This window comes from Ornithodoros turicata, chromosome 9, assembly GCF_037126465.1.
Source record: "Ornithodoros turicata isolate Travis chromosome 9, ASM3712646v1, whole genome shotgun sequence".
In the NCBI taxonomy this organism is placed as follows: Eukaryota; Metazoa; Arthropoda; class Arachnida; order Ixodida; family Argasidae; genus Ornithodoros; species Ornithodoros turicata.
In genome coordinates this window covers 40,877,107-40,897,036 of record NC_088209.1, presented here as the reverse complement: position 1 = coordinate 40,897,036, position 19,930 = coordinate 40,877,107, and the positions used below count along the sequence as shown (strand labels likewise).

Genomic DNA, 19,930 nt, shown 5'->3' with positions numbered 1-19,930 from the left:
TTATATCATTACAACCAACGTGTATACATATTCTTCCAAAACATAATTTTTTCTATGTGACGCGAAAGTATCATAAAATTATATTTCTTCTTTCGAGAACCATGACGTCATAATGTGCACAATTATGCAGTCCGTTTGACAACATTGCTCCCCCCATGGTCGATTTGCGTCTCTTCACCGCAGCTGGTAGTCTTGCAACGTTGGGCGGAGAGCGGAAAGGTGCGCGCACTGATGCTATGAGACAAGCGCCAGAACTCTCCGTGACGTCACTTGCCCTTGGAGAACCCGAAACTATGAAATTTTGCGGGTTCTTTCGAGAATACGTGGGAGCACGTAAGATTTACTGACGCCATTTATATTTTGCGCATTAAATAAATATTTTTTTAGTCCGTATTGCATTTTAAGGTTACTCTCTCGATCGAGTATTCTACCTTATATGTGGACAGAACACATGTCAATACGTAGAAATATATGCCAAACAAGGAAACAGTTCGACACGTGCTCCAGCGGTGCTTGTGCTAGCAGCAAGGCCGTACGAAAGCAAGTTAACGGGCTAAACATACCGAGTTCTCCCTGCTCGACGTCGAACCGCGATGAGCCTTCAGATATAAACTTTGGTCTTGCGCAGATTTCCTGTCCAATAAAAGAGAGAGAACGATTTCTTGTCATGTATCAAAGAAGGATACTGCAAACACTACAGTGTCTACTGGCACGCGTTAAAAATGCTTGTCTCGAAAGACCACTTAGCTTACGTGTAGGCCATTAAAATCTGTAGCAACGTATAACTCGATAATGAGCAGATTAAATTTAGCGGATGACAGTGTGTGAAATTCTGATGCAGGACAGCCTTGAGCAAGGGCTACAATTTGCAGCTTACTCTCTGTCTACACACAAACCCGACATCTTTGCCTTCACAATATACGTGCTGTTGGAAAGTGCACTTTTTCTTTACACTTAGCGAGTGTTCGTTTAATCGTGATTGTATGCATCGAATATTGTTCTCTGTGGACGCTGAAGAGGGTCAGCTGTGGTGACAGCCACGTTGCATGTGCGTCAAACGACGTGTGTCACAACAGCATAACTAGCTAATTGATGTTCTAGATCGTTAATAAATTTTCCAATAAAAACAACGTGGCAACTCAATTCCAACTCAATATACATTGAAGCATACATTGAAGCAATCTTGCGTTGCACTTGCACTCAGTACACTGAAGCATATTTTGCTGCTTACGAATATGTGCGCAAAGAAAATCTTACGAAAGGTCTCATCCAGGTGATGTGGGCGCTGGCAAACTTGTTCTTTGCCGAGAGTGCCCGATGAGACGGAGGAAACTCTGGGTCTTCGAAGAGGAGACCTCGGTCCCTGCACAGCCGTCTCAGGTATGAGTAGGCAGGGGGTCCATGTCCGTTGGCTATGGGCGGTGGACCCGGTCGCTCCCCATCAGTCTGGCCCCCCATCACACCACCTTCTTTGGTCCTGAAATAGAGATAATCACTCATCAGTATGATCACACGAGCACAATAAAGAGGAAACAGCGTACCCTACGAACGCGCAATAATTCTTTCTCAGACTCGACTCGCTGTTTATACAGCCCTTGCATGATAGCCTACGTTCATTCAGGCCCGTCCTCTTTTGGTTTCGTGTTAGCGCCGCGACGCAATGTTGCTTGGCCTCTTCTTCGAAGCATCACATGCATATAGTACAGGGTTTCTGCGCTAACTATAGACATAGTTTTATAAGATAAGGGAACGCTTTTTTTTTTGTCAAAATAAACGACGATATGCTCCAGATCAAGTGGGCCACCTTATGGCCGCGCTAGTAACCTTCTTGTCTTCTTTAATTTTGACTAATGAACTTTTTAATTATGAAATATATAAGCTCCCTTTGGTGCGCTGAAGCCGTTGCCGTGTTCAGAAGAAAAAAAAAAGAAAAAAAATGAAGCAGAAAAAGCACCGGAAATAAAGACAGATTTGGTGGTCATGTTTGTCGCTTCGCCAGAAGTCAAGGAATTCTTGTCGGATGCAGGCACTGTTCCCTGGAAGTCGGCCCAGGATGCACCGGAAACACAGCCCGTGCGATCGCAAGACGGTTCCACTGTCACGTGATCCACCGGCCTCGGTGGCTCAGTCGGTAGCGTGTTTGCCTTCTGATCTCGAGATCGCGGGTTCGAACCCGGCCGAGGACGCCAGCAACTTGGTGGCAGGGTACAAGTTGCTTAAACACGCCGTCTTCCGCGAGGGACGTTAAATACGGGGTGCCGTGTGATGAGCTTTCATCGCACGTTAAAGAACCCTCAGGTGGGCAAAAGCAATCCACAGACCGACCGCTGTGGCGTCGCTCATGATCTCAGTTGTCTCGCGACGTAAACACCCAATTATTATTATTATTATGTCACGTGATCCCACCTTGCCCAACAAAGCCTAACGAAGCTATCGCTTTAAAAACTTTGTCTATTCTCACTCTCCTCTACTCATTACTTTTTTTTAGGACTTTTGCGCATAATCAACGAGGAAGGTAATAAATACGACCAAATCTCGGGGCTGTCTATCGCACAAAAAACGCTTCTCTAACGATGCCTTTCTTTCACCTCATATATCTCGGATCCGCTTTTCACTTTCGTTGTCCCAACAGATATACCGGCAGACAACCTATGTGTCTGGTCGATGAACTCGAGTACACACGCGGACACATAACCGATAAATATCGCCTACCGACCGATGCGAAGGATTTTCGTCCACGTGCTATAAACATTGCAACGGTATATCGCTGCCATTACCCTTTGAAACCGGTCCCTCCGCGCTTTGCTGCCTGATATGGAAAATAACCCTTGTCGCGCAGCGTTATCTGCGGTTTTAATCTTCGAACGGGGACACGAATGTAAGAATGTGAAAGATGCGAGCATGAGCACTCCGTGCATTCATCATCATACTTTACTCTGGTTGGCTACTGGTACGGAAGTTAAATGCGTCCTGCACATCTCCCTACTTGCCCCGGCGGGGACTTTCTTATACTGCACGTTTATGACGACTTTCCCTTTCGTATAGGTACATCGTTGAAATGACATCAGATATGTGTATGCCTAAGGGGGGAATACGTTTATTATTATGCGAGAGGAAAGGTCAACCAGACTATACGGTCGGCTTGTTATTCCTCGAAAGAGAAAGAAAGAAAGAAAGGGACGGTGGAAGAACGAACGTACACTGGCTGCAATCACACTGGTTATACAAACGCTCAAAACACGTTTAACAACGTGCATGCAAACATGTTTCGTTTATGTATAATCGACTGGTCACATTGACGATACAAAACATGTCTCGCAACAGTGTTTGATGCTTGTCTTGTTTGACAGAACGACACTTTCAACATGAACAGCAAACACAACACACGAAAGCTGGTCATACTGGTCATACGGGGCCGCTTATACACTGACATCACGACTCGTCATCGACTCAGTAACCAGTCGGGGACGACGACGGCCGATGGAGCATGGCGGCGGGTGACTGCCTACGTTGCCGATATATTCATTCGTCGTAAAATATTGCGCATTTTTATCGTCGATGTTGTTTGTTTGTGCGGCTCCGAGAACGTCAACACCACCAGAAAAAACAAAAACGCATCACACCGTGAAAACAGTACAAATCGAGACGCTTAATTTTGGAAGCAACGGAGTACTTCGTTCGTCTACGGCGTCTACTGCTAGGATATTTACCGATCAGCAAAATATGAGAATGCGCCTGTGTTTTTAAGCATGATTTCGTGCAAGAAATAATCGCGTTTGAATCGCAACTGGTGCTCATACGTGGGCTACGTGTCACATACGCAGCTTGATTGCGTAAGACTGTAGATAAATACGTTGTTGCACAAGTGCGGCAATGTAGGACTCGAAATATGCGCCAAAGACCACCGAAACATATCTACTCCCAAGTTTGTCTCTGTCATCAGGTGGGATCGTCTGAAGCAGTCTGAAGCTCAGCGTTTGAGCTGAATGAGAGCTGCCTGCAGTACATATATCATACACGGATATCATACAGGTCGCAAACAATGAAACACCAAAGGAGAGATACAGGGGACGACAAACATCAAAAACAGGAATGATACAGTTCACGAGTGATGAAATAAAAGAGATAACACATGATGGAATGGGAATCCAGGCATTGCAATAGCACCATATCCAGACTGCAAAATTTGGGTACACATAACCACCAAACCATAAAAAAATGGAAAAGTAAAGGTGCTTGCTGACCCTAATTTTTCTTACACCACAAATTTCCATTTTTGTTCCTATTTGAGATTGTAGCTGTGCTTTATGGCACATATGCCACACGCCGATCCAGCTAGAAATAGAAGAACTAGAACTAGAACTAGAAACTAGAATGGCACAAACCTGACCCAAACGCACAATAATTTCGTTGCTGTATGATATAGTTAGCCGATACAAGCTCTAGTGTGCATTGTATGTGAAAATGGTCACCCATGTAATGTAAACTCAGTCCAGATTTACATGGTTGGCTAGCCTACCTTGCTGCACGTGCCACAGATTGACGTCATGACCTGAGCATCATTTTCGGTGGGATACTTGTTACGTCACCTTTAAGCACACCTTTAAGTCCTGTTAATTTAACGAAATACATTCCATGCCAGTGAGTAGAACTGGTTTGTAGAAACAAGCTCGGTTATCACATTGCTTGCCTTCAGAGCATTAGTCCATATCGCATGCAGTAACGTGTCCCAGTTTATTCCGGAGAGACCGCAATGGATGACATTCCCCTGCTTCTTCAATAAGTTGTCAACTTTGTTTGGGGAGCGGGATGACTCAGTCAGTAGACAGCTCCCCATAAGAGAGCCATCCATTGCTAAATAAGGCTTGAAGCTTCTTGTGTACCGTTATCATTTTTTGAGCTGCACCGCTGGAGCTGCTGCTAGGACATGAACTGCTTGTGCATCATGCACAGCAGCAAGCTGCACCTCCTCCTCACCAAGCTCCTTCACAGTCTTATGTTATATTCTGTTTTTTAAACAGGTGGTCAATAAACATTTGATTGATTGATTATCCCATGATGAACGCAATGCACACGACGACAGATTCTTAAACAAAAATATTTTAATCAATACCAATACATTTTGAAGCAAGGAACTTCAATAGCGAAGGAAATGAGAACACATAACACAATTATCCCTACTTGCAACTTCCACTTGTTCAAGAAGAAAGGTTTTGCCCCAATTTCTTTCTTTCCTCAACACGAAGGCTGAGTAAATGCCAGCACAACAACTGTGACAGTCAGCAAGATGTTGACAGAGCTCAGAATTGATAACAGCCAGATTAACGTTGAAATTATTTTGCATGAATCTTGTGTTCAGATAATAAACAGTCCGAGAGTGTAAGAACGAAATGACATCCTACATTACATTATGTTTAAATGTCAATCAATTAAAACAATGTGCTTTGATAAATATTGTGTATATTAGGAATGAGTACTAATAAATACTGTGTACAATATAGTAATAAATAAACATTGGATATACTTGTGTGACTACACTGGCTTAAACATGAGCAACACAAACAAGCACTGGTAGCTTATCACGAAATGGGAGAAATACACAGGAGACAATGATGCGAGCACTCCTTACTGACACTCTGACCGAGGCTCTTGATCGGCACTTTGTGTTTTCACTGGAGCTTGTTTCGCTTTTCAGTGTTGATTGCTGCCGTGCTGCAGTTGTCGCAGGAAGAACATCTACTTGGTGCATTGTGGTGACTCATTCAGCTCCTCACTTGTGCCAATACGTTATGTTGCCTACAGATGGGCATAAAGAGAGCACATAAAGTGATGAAAATACCAGCTAAATGGTTACAATTCTCTAATGTAACCGCACTACAGCACAAATGCACTTTGACAGAGTTTAAATTTAGCACGCCAGTTCAGAACAAAATGGGCAGTGACAGCCAGTGGCTTCACCCAATGTGGCTCTTTGTGTCGCACCACCCACCCCCCAATAATGGATCCCTTCCCATACCAGATCATACGTGATGCGTAATAATATAGCACAAGCTGTAAAATAAAGAAAAAGAAACTGATGGCAGAAGGCTCCTCATCTCGCCACAGAGAAAGTGAGGTATGATATGCCACGCTCTTCAACTGTCCCATGTAGAAATGCATATGTGCATACGTGCAGTTTTGAAAGGCAGAGTTTGGCTATTGTGGCATGCAGCAGTGACGAATAAGGAATACCTTACTGTGCACACATGCCAACTTCCAATTTGCATTCGAACTACCAATAGGGAATGTGAATTTTCAAGTGCAGAATTTTTATCGAAAAGTTACATATTCATGCAGTTTGAAGCTACGCAAAAGCTTCTATACTGCAGTATAGCTTAAATACATTTTTAATTGCTCTGGCTTTTTTACACTTCCTTTCCATGTGCGCAGAATCAGCACCAAGGTGTCAAGTGCCTCAGGAGCGATAAAGGGGGCAGCTGTAATGATAAAGATTCCTCAGAATCATGTCTACACCATAGGTTTTCGGGCACTGTACATAGTGACTAGCTAATCTTTTTGAACTTGCAGGATTCTTTCTAATGGTTTAACGGATCGTGTTAAAAACTATATGCACAAAGTGCAGTCCCCTTTCAATGAATGTGCATTTAAAGCAGAAAATTGACATACTTGACTCTTCTGTAGCTATGTTATTGTGATAATTCTGCATGCGCTGAGTGCAAGTACCTGCATTTTGCTTCCTCATCATGATTGGGAACTAATAAAACACATGCCCATGTGTCGTTCCGGGGTGCACTATGATGTCTAGTGCAAACAATGTCGCTATGTGCAAGTGATCCACATACAGCAATAATTAGCCATACTTTATCCAAATTTCTAAGTATCCTATGTAATGTATATCGACCTGCTTATATAGCGGACAAAATAGGGTGCTACCAAGGATTTAAAAACTCAGTCAATGTGCAGGGTATGACAGGTGCTAACTATGCAAGGTTTCAGGGAAACTCTTGGGAAACATTTCACTATAAACTGTACATGAGCTCCCAGAGGTGAAATCAGCAGAGCGCTCTGAGCACCTTGACAAATTACCACAAAGGAATAATTCAAAGAAACAAAAACAAATCTAGATGTCATGGTGCCAGCAGCAACTGACATGCCCGCTAATTTGCTTCTTTGGACGCACACTGCATTAGCAGCAGAACCGCACATACATGTTAAAATTGATATTGGAGTGCACATTCTCCTCATACCTATTCCACTGTCGTTGGCGTGCAATTCGTGTCCGGGTTCGAGTTTCTTGTGGCTTTCAGGGTTCCGGCTGCGAGTAACACCATGTTTATGAAACGGGCGTCGGGCGAAGCGTAGACTGATCGCTGCCGTCTCCGGGCCTTTTGCGTCGACATTTCACTCCTCGAAAGCAAACGCCAAATACAAGCGTTATCCACTTGACTAGAAAAACAACCATTGCATTGTACTAACATTTGGGCAGTTCGTACATAGCAGACAAGTTTTGCGGCGCGAGAACAGCACAAACAAACAAGACGCACAAAACCGCGCCGATCATGATTTCACGATAACACGGTGACGCCGATATCGGCGTCGTGCTGTTCTTGCGACGCAAAACTTAGCTCGATGAGTTGAAGCACTGATAGTAAACAGGTACTCACCTTCTGCGAAATGTATTTCACGCTAATCGCCCACCAATGTCGACAGATCGGAGGAGGTCGGCGAAGCTCCACACCGAAAGAACTCGACATTTTCAATGATGCCCAATGTTGTTGACACTCAAACACGTAAAAAGCAACATATTCTTTGATGAATATCAAGAAATGTATTTGATTTCTCCAAAATCCCATGAGCTGTTTTTCGACAGTGTCCAAATACACGTTCAAGTGTTTGAAAACAAGCTTTCAAACACAACCGAAGCACACTTTTGTATCACGGCACGGTCACACTGGTTATACACGCGTGTCTTTGAACATGTTCTGACGGCGTTTTCGCAGTGTGACCACAGCTGTTGAGCCATACATGTATGGGGGATGTTTGTCAGGCATTTTCGTCAAACATGTTTGAGGAAATGTTCGTGTTTGGTGTTTTATGTTTAACCAGTGTGACTGCAGCCTAAGAAAAAAAACGAGTAATGTTACTCCGTTTGGGGACTAAATGCATTACCACACAAAAAAATAGTCCCTTTCGGGAGTAAATGCATCGGAGTAAATTAATGTTACAGAGTGGAAACTTGCTAAGTTGGCTAAGTTATACAGATTCACGTAAACGGTTGCATTCGGAAGACGATTTACGAAGTTCAGTGACAATTTGCAGTCCTTGGGAGTAAATGTCCGGGTTAGGGGACTAAAATAGGGAGTAATTGCAGTCTAGGGGACTAGGAGCTGGAATTACTCCCAATTTTCGTGATTTTTTTTTCTTAGAGTGTATGAAGAAAAAGTGGAGCCCTTTGTCAGCTGTGCAGGACTTTCTATGACTGTTGTTTTGTGACGAACAAGAAAGGTAGCGAGAGTGAGCATTACTTAGCTCAACTTCCCCATTTATTTATTTTTCTTCGTCATCCGTCAAGTGGTGTTCCAGATGCCATTCCTGCCTTCCTTCCTTCCTTCCTCGTCATTCCCTATATACTTGACGGTCGCAAATAAGAGTAGTTAGCCCGCGCATGTCAGTTGACTCTTCCATCTATTTATGGTACATCAAAAAGTATTATTGACTGACTGAAATGTATCATGATGTGACGCATTATCTGCATGTGTTTCTCGTCATTTCCTGGTTCGCCATTCGCCAGTAGGAGTAGCTAGCCTGCGCAATAGCAAGCTACATCTCTACTTATTTATTTTACTTCATAATAGATCCAATGTGTATCACGTCGCCTCGACAGCCTGCCTTTCTCGTCACTTCCTGCTCATTCCTAAACAGGAGTAGCTAGCCTGCGCGTTACCTGAGCTAACTTCCCCATTTATTTGTTTTTTTTTTCGTCATTTCTCATTGCCTTGACTGCACTTCGCTGCCTTTCTGCTTGTCATACAATATACCCAATATGACGTTCCTGACTATAGGAGTGATCAGCCTGTGCGTTAGCGAGCTATCCACCCAATGTATTTTTCTTTCATAATATGAACTTTATATTTATCGTGATGCCTCTACTGGTCTCCTTCTCGTCATTCCCTCGTTTGATTTTCCCAAGGAGTAGCGAGCCTGCGCATTAATACCCCATGTATTTGTTTTTAGTCGTAGTCTATTAAGTGTGTGTCGAGAAACTCAAGCCTTGTCTACACGCCTTTCTCGTCATTTCCTGATTTGACGTTCCTGAGCATAAGTACACTCTTAAAAATGAAGTTCACCACATAGCACGCTCCTAGCCAACCATCATCCCGAATGACAACGTTCTCGACCCCGATTTGTTGAAAACGAGAGGCGCAGCCTAATTTGTGCCATTATGTACGGCACAAAATAGGCTCCGCCTCTCGCTGTGGTGAAGTTCATTTTTAAGAGTGTAGCTGACCCTATACTCAGCTCAACCAACGACCCATCTAGCACTTTGCACTCCCCAACGGATTCACGCACCCTCTACGCATCGCCACCCTTCATCCTCCATCTGCCTTTTCTTTTTTTTCTTTTCTTTTTGTTGCTATAGTCGTGACGACGCCCACTTCTGTGTGAGCCGATTCTGCCATTACCCCCCCCCCCCCTCAATACTCAGCTCTGGTTGGTTGGCTTGAAAAAGAAAAATACCGAGAGATTGGCCACCTGAGTCCTGTGTCTTCTTCTTTTTTATGTGTTTGTGTGTGTGCGTGTGTGTTTGTGATGCATCCAATGCGCATCACCATTCGTTGACCGCCTGTCATCAAACAAACAGTGAACGCCTCGTCACCTTGAGGTCTCTCCGCAGGCAAAATGTGCAGCGCCGAAATCTTAAGAGAGAGGAGCGTGAAATGCGTTACGTCAGGGCGACCTGACAGTCGAGGTCTTTGAGTCGTAAATTAAGAGGGTCGTGCAATCATGTGGGCAGGGAAATTATAGCAATCGTCGAGGCAGTTCGAATTCGATGGAATTGGACTGAGACTCTCGTCCACAGTGTCTCGTTGTTTGCCGTGCGTCATGCTGAAGGACAAGGAGCTGCTGTATTCGAATCCTATCACTAGTGCCGTCTCAGGTTTTTCGGCAGGTGGCAGGTGTTCCTCCCGAAGTCGGCCCGTGACGCACACTAATCCCTTGCCTCCCGCTCCTTCTTCGGGAGACTGTGCCAACATTCATCTGGATAACCCGAGACGGTACAGCGGCGGTGGCGGGATTTGAACCCGGCAGCTGCTTGTCTTTAACACCTCGCAGCTACCGCCGTCGAGTAGACATCACCCGTGCCATTGCCGATCGGGTAAAAGCGACCGTTCTTCGGTGGTAACCAAGGCCGTGCTGAAGACGGTGAAGGTGGAGGGTTCGAATCTTGCCACAGGCTGTGATGTCCGAGGTTTTGCCTGAGTTTTCTGGTACACTTTCCCACAGTTCCCATTGAAGTCGGCCCAAGGACACACACTAACCCCCTGTCCTCCCTGCTGTTCTCTCTTCATCTGTCAACGTCTGTACACCGCTCATAGCCGCAGCTGCTTCGCGGCGCTAACACGAAATTTAAAAAAAAAATCACCCGCTCTCTAACAGCAGGACTGGCCGTGTAGTCCTTCGCTCGCTAACTCGCATATTGAGCAATTGAGCATATTGAGCAACGAACGCGCAGATGGTCAATGAGTCCTCCTGCCTCGCGCTGTGTGCGCATGGCCTTCAGAATGTCAATACGTGAGAAGCGTGAATAACCACGCATCCATGCGTGATGATAATCTGAAAGCGGCCTCATATACCGAACGCGATTCGTGCAATTCGTTCGGAGCGTTCCATAACGCAGTCCTTGCTGTGCGTAGACGGAGTAGGCGATGGAAGAGGTGTAGTATCACCCGCTGTTCGTAACGGTGTGTGTGGGACTCTCGTCACCTGGCCCTTTAACCGTTCGTATCTGAGAAAGTTCGATATATTGCTGCGAAATTCGATATACGGTGGTTCTTTGTAGGAGAGAACAAAGTAAGGGAGTGACGAAATATGGGAATTGTTGCGTTACGATGTACATAATTCTTAACTTAAGAGTTATGTACATCGTAACGGCAATAATTCTGATATTACGTCACTGTATCCGTCATCTTATTGGTTTTCTCATACAAAGAACCACTGTATGCCGAATTTCGCAACAATATATCGAACTTGCTCAGATACGAACGGTTCAAGGATTCTGAGAAACCGATTCGTGTGGGCAGGGAGACCTCTAATTGCCCCGAACAAGCTCGGAGCGGGCATTCAGACTAAAGTAATGTCAGCAGTGATCTGCCAATAAGAGAAGGACCCTACACGCTTGACAGCCCTCAACCTTATTAGCGCGGGAGCCTGATAAGCCGTTTCGTCGTAAAATCTCTAATAATATATCGTCCGGCTTCGCTTTACACCCAGTCCTATAGATCACGCCCTTTAACGCGCTGGGACAACCATTATACCTACATCTAACCCTTTCCTACTAAAAATATTCCGTCGGTGTCGCTGAAAGATGATGGCACCGTCACACGCAACCAAGCGTGCACAGATACCCGATAAACAACAGAAGGTACGGCTCTAACTGACGCAGATTTCGTTTGAAAACTCATAACCGCTCCGCGTCCCCCAGTCAAGGTCAGTCCATATCAGAGTTCCTGGACAAACAGGAAAAATATCGTACGGAAAATGTTTGCTAATGGCTACGTCTTATCCTGTCACTCGTATGTATGCACGTGCAAGTATACAACCTCTACTTTGAGGAAGATGTTCTCCCAGGTTACGTATATGCTTATATGCACGAGTATTACGCGCTTCCATTACGCGCTACAGCTATAGCTGGAAACATGGGGAGCACGTATACGGGATGAAATAAGGACAACATCCCGATGGCCGAATGAAAAGAAATGGCAGATAAAGCATTTTGACTCTTTCCGTTCGGGTTCGTTTTATTGAGTACCTACTTGAATCTTTTTATTTTTGAGTATGTGCAACTGAGAGTCACATGTATCACACTTCAATTATGCTCACTTGAATGGGAGACGGGGGGGGGTATTAGCGTCCTGGGTCGACTTCCCGGGGAACTGCTCACTTCTTCACAACCAAACATGTATCGGACGGGATGATTACATCACATTTGCTCAGCACAAAGCGCGTTTTCGGCACCCTAAGTATATAGAACAGCTTAGATTTCGAACAAACCGTTTTGCACTCTTTTTTTTTTCCTCTCCGTATCCGTGATTGGAATTCTCTGCCAACACAGGTCATAACACGTGACACTTTGTCCTCATTTAGTGCAGCCTTTTCGATTACTTGGCAGGTGAGGATGTGTGACTGGTTTCGCTTTTTTGTGCTTTCTTCTCCTTTAACATTTCTTTTAGCATTTGCATTGCAATTACACTAATATAGGACGTCTTTATTTGCCCCTCCTTCTATGGCAATCGCCGGAAGTATTATAAATAAATAAATAAATTAATTAATTAAAATAAACAAACTGTGCCGACATGCGTCTGGAAAGTCCGCCGGAAAGCCCGAGGAAAACGTCAGAAAAGACAGCGGGTAGAAGACCAAACGCACCACCTCTCTCAGTCGTCTTCAGAATGACCCGTTGTATCCATACCACCATCAGGTCATGCCGCTGGTCGAAGCGGGGAAGATCGCCGCGTTCGAGCAAAAACGTTTCGCAGCTGCGGAAAACTCTTCTGAAAATACGAAAAAAAAAAAAAAAGAAAGAAAAGAAAAGAACGGGTAGAAGATAAAGCGAGAGTGTGTACATTTCCGATTTCGACTACCGCCTTCGGGCCATCGCTGCGTTGCGTGCTCTTTTTGTCGCCCGTGATATTTGTATGCGGAAGTGGTCCTCATGTCGTCCGTTTACTTAAACACACGTCTTGCACGGGTTGAACGAAACGTGACGCCCCTTCTTTTTTCTTCTTCCCGTTTTCCTACATTTTCTTCGTATTGCTACGTGGATACATTTTTTGCTCTCTCTCTCTCTCTCTCTCTCTCTCGTTTTGCGTGGTCGTCACGAGTTAAAAGTTTGCGAGTGACCCGGACTGGTCGTGTAATCTACGAATATCCTGTGCGGTTACTTAAGAACTCGGATAGTGGCACAACGCCTGCTTTTTTGTATGATATCGGGAGAGCAAACTGGTTAAATATAAGGTTCACTCTCACGACGTATCGTAACGATAAGACTTTCACCGCCACCTGGACAGTATCTACGAGCTTTTGATAGATGTTCCGTCGTTGGTACAGTGTTCTGGAGTGTGCTAATCTCCAGGGTCCGTCTTGCATGCATCTGCTGTCCACTGCCCAGTCGCTTCCCCAAATGATTGACGCATGAAAACACGAGTTACTTGTTGGTACGACGTTGCTACTTAGAAGTAATAACGGTAACTACCGGCCTCGTTGGGTCAGTTGGTAGCGCGCTCGCATAACTGATCCCAAGATTGCGGGTTCGAACCCTGCCAGCAAATTGGTGGCAGGATACATGTTGCTTAGACACGGTGTCTTCCGCTAGGGACGTTAAATACGGCGAACCGTGAGTTGAGGTTTCAATGAATCCACCGACCGATCACTGTGCCGTCGCTCAGTGTTACAGTTGTCTCGCGACGTGAAGCCACGAATTATATTTAAAAAAAATTAGAAGTAATTCAATTGAAGGCATGAAGGAAAGTCGAAACAAAATTGTGGGGACTGGTGGGAAACTGCAGACAAAAAAAAAAAAAAAAAAAACAAGGCCCTTTCACGCTGACGTTTCCTCTCGTGACGTTGTTTTAGCATACAAATAAGCTTAAAATTTGGGCGGGTTGGTATGACATCTTTTAAAATGGATAAAATACCCCAGTGCGAAGGTAAAACCAAAACCAAAGTAAAGGTAAAACAAAAGTGCGAAGGTAAAACCAAAAAAATTCTTTTGGTTGCAGTCAGTGCTGTGCATCGTCCCTTTGTCTGTGTTCGTCTCGTCCCATTGTTTTACCTTCGCACTGGGGTATTTTATCCATTTTAACATACAGTAGTTCTAACATGGGACATGGACGTTGAAGGTCACACGTTCCATTCACAGTGAAATCTTTTGACCACCTTTGATCTGAATTGGAATTTGATTAACAAATTATTGTTTTCTGAGTTCTTTTTCTTTTTTTGCGAAAACCGCGTCTTCTGTTTCTCTTTTTGAGAGGAAAAAAAGTTTGAAACGACCTGGCGTTATGTTCCAAGTTGAAGAGCTTAATTTTTGCACTCTATTTCTTGAAGTAAAACTCGCCGACCATACAAAGTACATGCGTCTATGGGTATACAGTGAACCCTCGTTATTATGACCATGGTCGTTCCCGAAAATTTTTGTCATAATGCGGCATTGTCATATTAATGGGGGGCATTTGCAGAGGTTTCACTAAATCGTTCCCCAGGAGTATGGTCGTAAAGCGCGTATGTCAGATTATCGGGGGTCATATTAACGAGGGTTCACTGTATCCATATAAAGAGGCAGAAAACCACGCATTGCCTAATATGCACAGACAGAAAAACGTATACAGATGCAGAAGAATGGGGGAAGCTCTTCGAAAAGGAATCTCGTTAAACCGGCTGTTTTCTCTGGAAGGACTAACAGATAACGAAAAGAGGGCTTTTAACCCCTTATGAACTTCATCGGGGCCATAGGGGAGCCGGGAGGGCCTTTTTTTTTTTCAAAGAGCCTGAAAAATGACTGGGCGTATGCCCGCCTTGGGGCACATAAGTTGCCGCTGCATCGAATTACCACTTCCCAATCATAAGGGTGCACTTTCAGATGCGGACCTAACTCGTTAAAACGGCACTCCGGGCTTCTTGTTGACGGAAAGAGTGATACGCGTGCCCCCTATATGTATTGCTTTCGCTTTGCACTGGAGAGAGTTAATCCCGGGATGTACCACGAAGCATGCAGACGAGCAATCTCAGAAGATTTTTATCTATTCGACAGTCTGGGCCCCTCAGTACTCCTACGTCACAATTTTCGTTTCAATGGCGCTCGTAGTTTTCTAGATCATCAAAACTGAAAATTACGGGCAACACTGTTTCGAAGTGGTCACCAACTGCACATTGCTCATGAAAGAACTGATGTTCTGAGGCTGGAACAACATAGAAGGGACAAATACATGCAAAGTACCTTTTACAGCATTTATGCCTAGAGGATGAACACTACAAAAGCTTCTATAGCTCATCGTATGCTTTTGGTTTGGCCGGCAATGCTTCGACTCAGCAGTAACCACGTTTGTTTCCATTTTTTTCCAATTTTCCAAACGAAAAAAACAAAACAAAAGAAATCGTTTTTTTCGAGCAATTCAAAATTTCCGTAAATTTTGCATCTCTAATCCCTACCCTGTGCGCATTAAGACTGTGAGCTTTTCTTAGCGCACTTCATTTCCTGGGAGAGGGTAACCTTTGTCGCAGCATGTGTTGCCCAGCAAAGCGTGGCGCGCAAACAACATCCTATAGCCAGGCATCACATAAACGTACAAAGGTAAAGTGCTGACCTTAGCGATTTTCGCCAGTTGGCCACGCATTTCAATCGAAATAACGAGTTCTTTCCCGTTCCGGCTGGCTGCTTCAACTTCCTCGTGCATTATGTAATCTCAGACGGCTCCATATACAGTCTACAACACCCATCTCGGAAGCGACGTCATTTCACGTCGTCATCGTAAGCGACCGTACAGAACTTCCAAGAGCGTTGCCACAGCCACGGATTTCCCTACACCCCCGTGGTTTTTTTGCAACCCTCCCCTAATGAAATGTCTGAGATTACCAATGCACATACCCAGCACAGACGTGTGTCCATATACATATACCCCCCCGTGAGGGGTCGATTTCGGGGGACATTACTGGCCCACAGAAGCATTGTAGTTGTAGGTAGATAGCACAGCAGCCGGTTTGACAATTGCAAGTTCATACCAAAGATAGTAAACGCTAGAAGGCGGTGGGTTTGAATCCTTTCACCGACTGTGCTGTCTGAGATTTTCCCTGGGTTTTCCGGCAGTCTCTCCAGACAAATATCGGCACAGTTCCCCCTGAAGTCGGCCCAGGACGCATACTAGCCTCCCCACCCAACCACTTATTCCTGCTGTCCTCACTCCATCTGTCCACGTATGTACGCCGCTTTACAGCCACCGTTGCTTCGCGGCGCTCACACGGAACAAAAAAATCGTGACGGACGTCGGTACTATAAGTACCCTCTGAAATCGGCCTAGGTCGCCTACTAACCTCTCCTATGCTTGCAGTCCCCTCCTCCACGTCTGCACACGTGCCACAAGTTCTTTCGTGGTGCTGGCGCTGAATGATAATAAGGGGAAGATAAACTGTTCCCGAAGTCTCTAATGAAAAAACTATTACTCGTACAGACCTGTGAATATTATAAACGGGCGTTACGTACGCCTCGTAAAATATTGCCCGTTTAGACAAAGTGTCCATTTGCTTATCGTTTCGATGCTGATTCGTACCTCTGCAGCCGGGAGAATTTATAGAGCTGTCACCTGTGTAGTGGGTGAGAGGATGATTGAAAAAAAAAAAAAAACGTGGTACTACAGTCGCGGTAATTGAATTTGTGCCCAGTCTTTCCTATATTCTTCTTCGTCACACATCGGTCATGTCACGAAAAAAGAAAATCGGCGAAAAGAGAATGATGTCGAACGGCCATTAGTATTATTAATCATTTCGCCTTCTCGAGAGCTACGCACCCGAGAACACTTATTACATGCAGACGTCAAAGAAAGGCTGTATATTGAAATAAATATATCGAAGCTATTCTCGTTGAGAACCAAGGGTATATGACCAGCGTGTACTCCTATTCACGTATGTTCACGTATATGCTGCAGCGTCACCAGGTGCCGCCAATAGGGCCTCGATAGTTTCGATATCGCGATACTGGTGGCGAGTGATGCGGGTAGCCATTGCAGCCGATAAGAACAAGTGCAGGGCGTGACTTAAACGTGGTTCGAAATGCGGTCCAGAGGCTGGGAGTTGGCATTTTATTTAGATGTAGAGTTCACACCGCCACCCCCCCCCCCCTCCAAAAAAAAAAGAAAGTATAAAATTGACTAGCGCTCGTCCGTGTTTCCGTCTTCTCGTCTGCGCTTTATGAATTAGCATTGCAAAACCAATAAGCCCAAAGGTTTGCTCTCCTCATAAAATTGACGTTTCGAAATTCGTATGGTGGGCCCTATCACCAGAGTAAAAGTGACAACGATCACCCTTCAGATACAGTCTGGAACCCTCATTAAGAAGTATAGCTGCCAGGTGATTGTTGTCACTGTTATACTCTGATGATGTGGTTACTACGAAACCCGAAACGTCAATTTTATACTTGTTTTTATTATTGTTTACGCCGGTACGAACTCTGTCTAAATAAAAAGGTTTTTGGTTTAACACGGCTGTGGTTACTTGCTGGAACTAGTTAAGCTGTGGCAGCCTTTGACGACATTATTGACGTCTTGGCATTCTGTTCGACAAGCAGTTTCAGATTTGAACTGATTCCCACAGAGATCAGTTATAATCAGTTCAGCAACCACAGTATTCAGTACAGTACAGTTCAGTACGTTCCCGACTGTCGCGTGCGCTACTCGTCCTCGGCGTCCTCGGAACAAAACAAACGCTAGATGAAACCAACCTGTCATTAAACAAATCGGACGTCAAAGAAGACACGCACTTCTTACACCACAACCCCTCTTTCTTATTCCTTTTCTTTCTTTTCTTTTTTTTCAGCCGTGCTCCATTACCCCGCCAGAAAGGGCAACACAGCAGACGACATTGCCAAAACGCAAACCAACGCTAAAGGTTCGTTGATCTCTCTTTATTTTTGAAGCTCCGCAAAACGTTTCTTCTTCCTGGAGCTTACAGCGCCGTCATCATAACCCAGAGAGTCAGGTTGCCCTTTCTATTTTTGCCTCCGATAATTGTGCCTTATCGTCTGTCATCCTCTGTGTCGTCTGCTCACTTGTTCGCCATGGAGGGCCCGGAAGACGTGGCCCTCATGAATTGCTGATGGCGCGTGTCTCTCGCGGGCAGATCTGGAGCGTGACTGGAGCCACAGATATGGCAGCTGCTATGGGAAGTCGACACCCGTGCTGGTGACACATAATTGGCCTTGGAACAAGCGGATGGACGGAGGATCGTCTTCACAGTGTCTTGTGCCATGTATAGTTCAATTATCGTTGTATAGTGGACGAGGCAATTAAGCGCAGAAGCACGCACACAACCCAGGACTCACACCGCTCACCCCAGGCAGCACCGAATCTTGGACCAATATTGGTTGGTCATTGGAAGGCTTTGTCCGACGTTTGCCAATGGCCAGCCTATGTTGTCTGGTTTGCTATGTTGGTGGTGGTGGTGGTAGTGGCGATAGGGCTTGCCGTTGTCGGCCTCACGTATGTGGGCAACGTCACAACTGACGCCCTGGGGGAATGTGCGTCCTGGGCCGACTTCTAAGGCGCTTGCTATGTTGGCGGGTTGTTTTTGTAACGCGGACGTGGGTCAATTAGAAGATCTATACAGAAAAAAGAAAAGAAAGACGAAATAAGTAATCTCACTTTTGGTGGTGGATATTATACTGGATAGTCCTTTATTATTTCATCGACTGATCATTGGCGTTATCACGGAAGAACTGGCACAATCTGAGCAAAATGAGCTTGCCAATATAGGCAATATGGGAAGTGCAATGGCAATATGAGAACCAAATATTGGCATGCCAGTATTGATCCAGTATTGCGCCGGGTTGCATTTACAAAATTGGGCCAATATTGGCATAACTAATTGCCAATATTGGCCCATTCTGGGACCAATATTGGTGTGCTGCCTGGGGCAGTTGTATACTTCAATTGAATCGTGGCACTCAAAGAAAAAGCGCCCGAAGCGGGATTCGAACGCACACCATAAATACGACATGAAATAAATGAATTTAATTTAATTGAATTGAACTATCTGATTGCAGGTCAGAGTGGGTAGAGAAGGTAGCTAGCATGTTGTAATGAGGAGCATGTCTGACCGACAATCAGAGGGTGTGCGTTCGAATCCGATTTCGGGTGCATTTTCTTCAAATGCCATCATTCAACGATAGTTCAATAATACATGTTCGACATTCCGGCCAGGACCAACTGCACTCTTAAAAATGAACTTCACCGCATAGCACGCTCCTAGCCAACCATTATCTCGAATGATATCGTTATCTGCCCTGATTTGTTGAAAACGGGGGGCTTTTACGCCATTTTTGTGACACTTATGCTGTTCATAATTGTCACAGAAAAGGCGTACGCCCCGTGTTTTCAACAAATCAGGGCAGATAGCGATATCATTCGAGATAATGGTTGGCTAGGAGCGTGCTATGAGGTGAAGTTCATTTTAAAGAGTGTGTCACGTGTTCACCGTCCAAATCATTCCAATCGAGTTTGAAGCCACTTATTTATAATGCAATTGTGTGTCCAGCCGTGGTCGTTTTTCTCATAGATCGACAAGTTACCTGTCAAAAAGAACTCGTTACAAGTTAAGCTACCGTGTGAAAAATCTAACTAAGTTAATAACGAAGTTCTTCGGTCTGATCGAAATGTAACTCGCAGTTACGGAGTTACTTAAAACAAGAAGGAGTTACTTCCAAGTTACTTCAGACACAAAATAGCACTACACAGGCGCAGCGCGCGTGAGCAGTTGAGTTAGACCTTGCTGTCACTGATTGAATATCACGTTTTATGAAGATGCCATGAAAGAACCGGAGAGAAAGCAAGAAAATATGTGGACGCGAGTAAAAAGCTAATTAGAAGTAACTTCGAACTTAGCTTAAGTTACTTTGGCAAAGTTACCTGAAAAAGAAACGAGATCCTCTGAAAGTTTTAGCACG

The 19,930-nt window shown here is 44.8% G+C and overlaps 1 protein-coding gene and 1 long non-coding RNA gene across 3 annotated transcripts in view; both read right to left on the bottom strand.

Moving 5' to 3' along the window:
• Positions 1 to 19,930, bottom strand: part of LOC135368968 (calpain-9-like) — a 62,089-nt gene that overhangs the window by 13,704 nt on the left and 28,455 nt on the right. The window contains exons 1-3 of one of the 2 annotated variants that reach the window (XM_064602545.1): positions 2,589 to 2,635; positions 1,258 to 1,477; positions 564 to 633 (exon numbers count right to left, since the gene is read on the bottom strand). In XM_064602545.1, the coding sequence (XP_064458615.1) occupies positions 564 to 633; positions 1,258 to 1,477; positions 2,589 to 2,593 (295 nt within the window). In that variant the 5' untranslated portion in view covers positions 2,594 to 2,635. Of the gene's footprint in view, positions 1 to 563; positions 634 to 1,257; positions 1,478 to 2,588; positions 2,636 to 19,930 lie in introns of those variants that run through there. The other variant, XM_064602544.1, reaches the window with a different exon arrangement.
• LOC135367992 (uncharacterized) lies at positions 5,091 to 7,818 on the bottom strand. The gene is made up of 3 exons (XR_010414608.1): positions 7,665 to 7,818; positions 7,248 to 7,446; positions 5,091 to 5,796 (listed from the first exon to the last, which is right to left on the bottom strand). It is a non-coding gene; the product is annotated as an uncharacterized LOC135367992 (long non-coding RNA).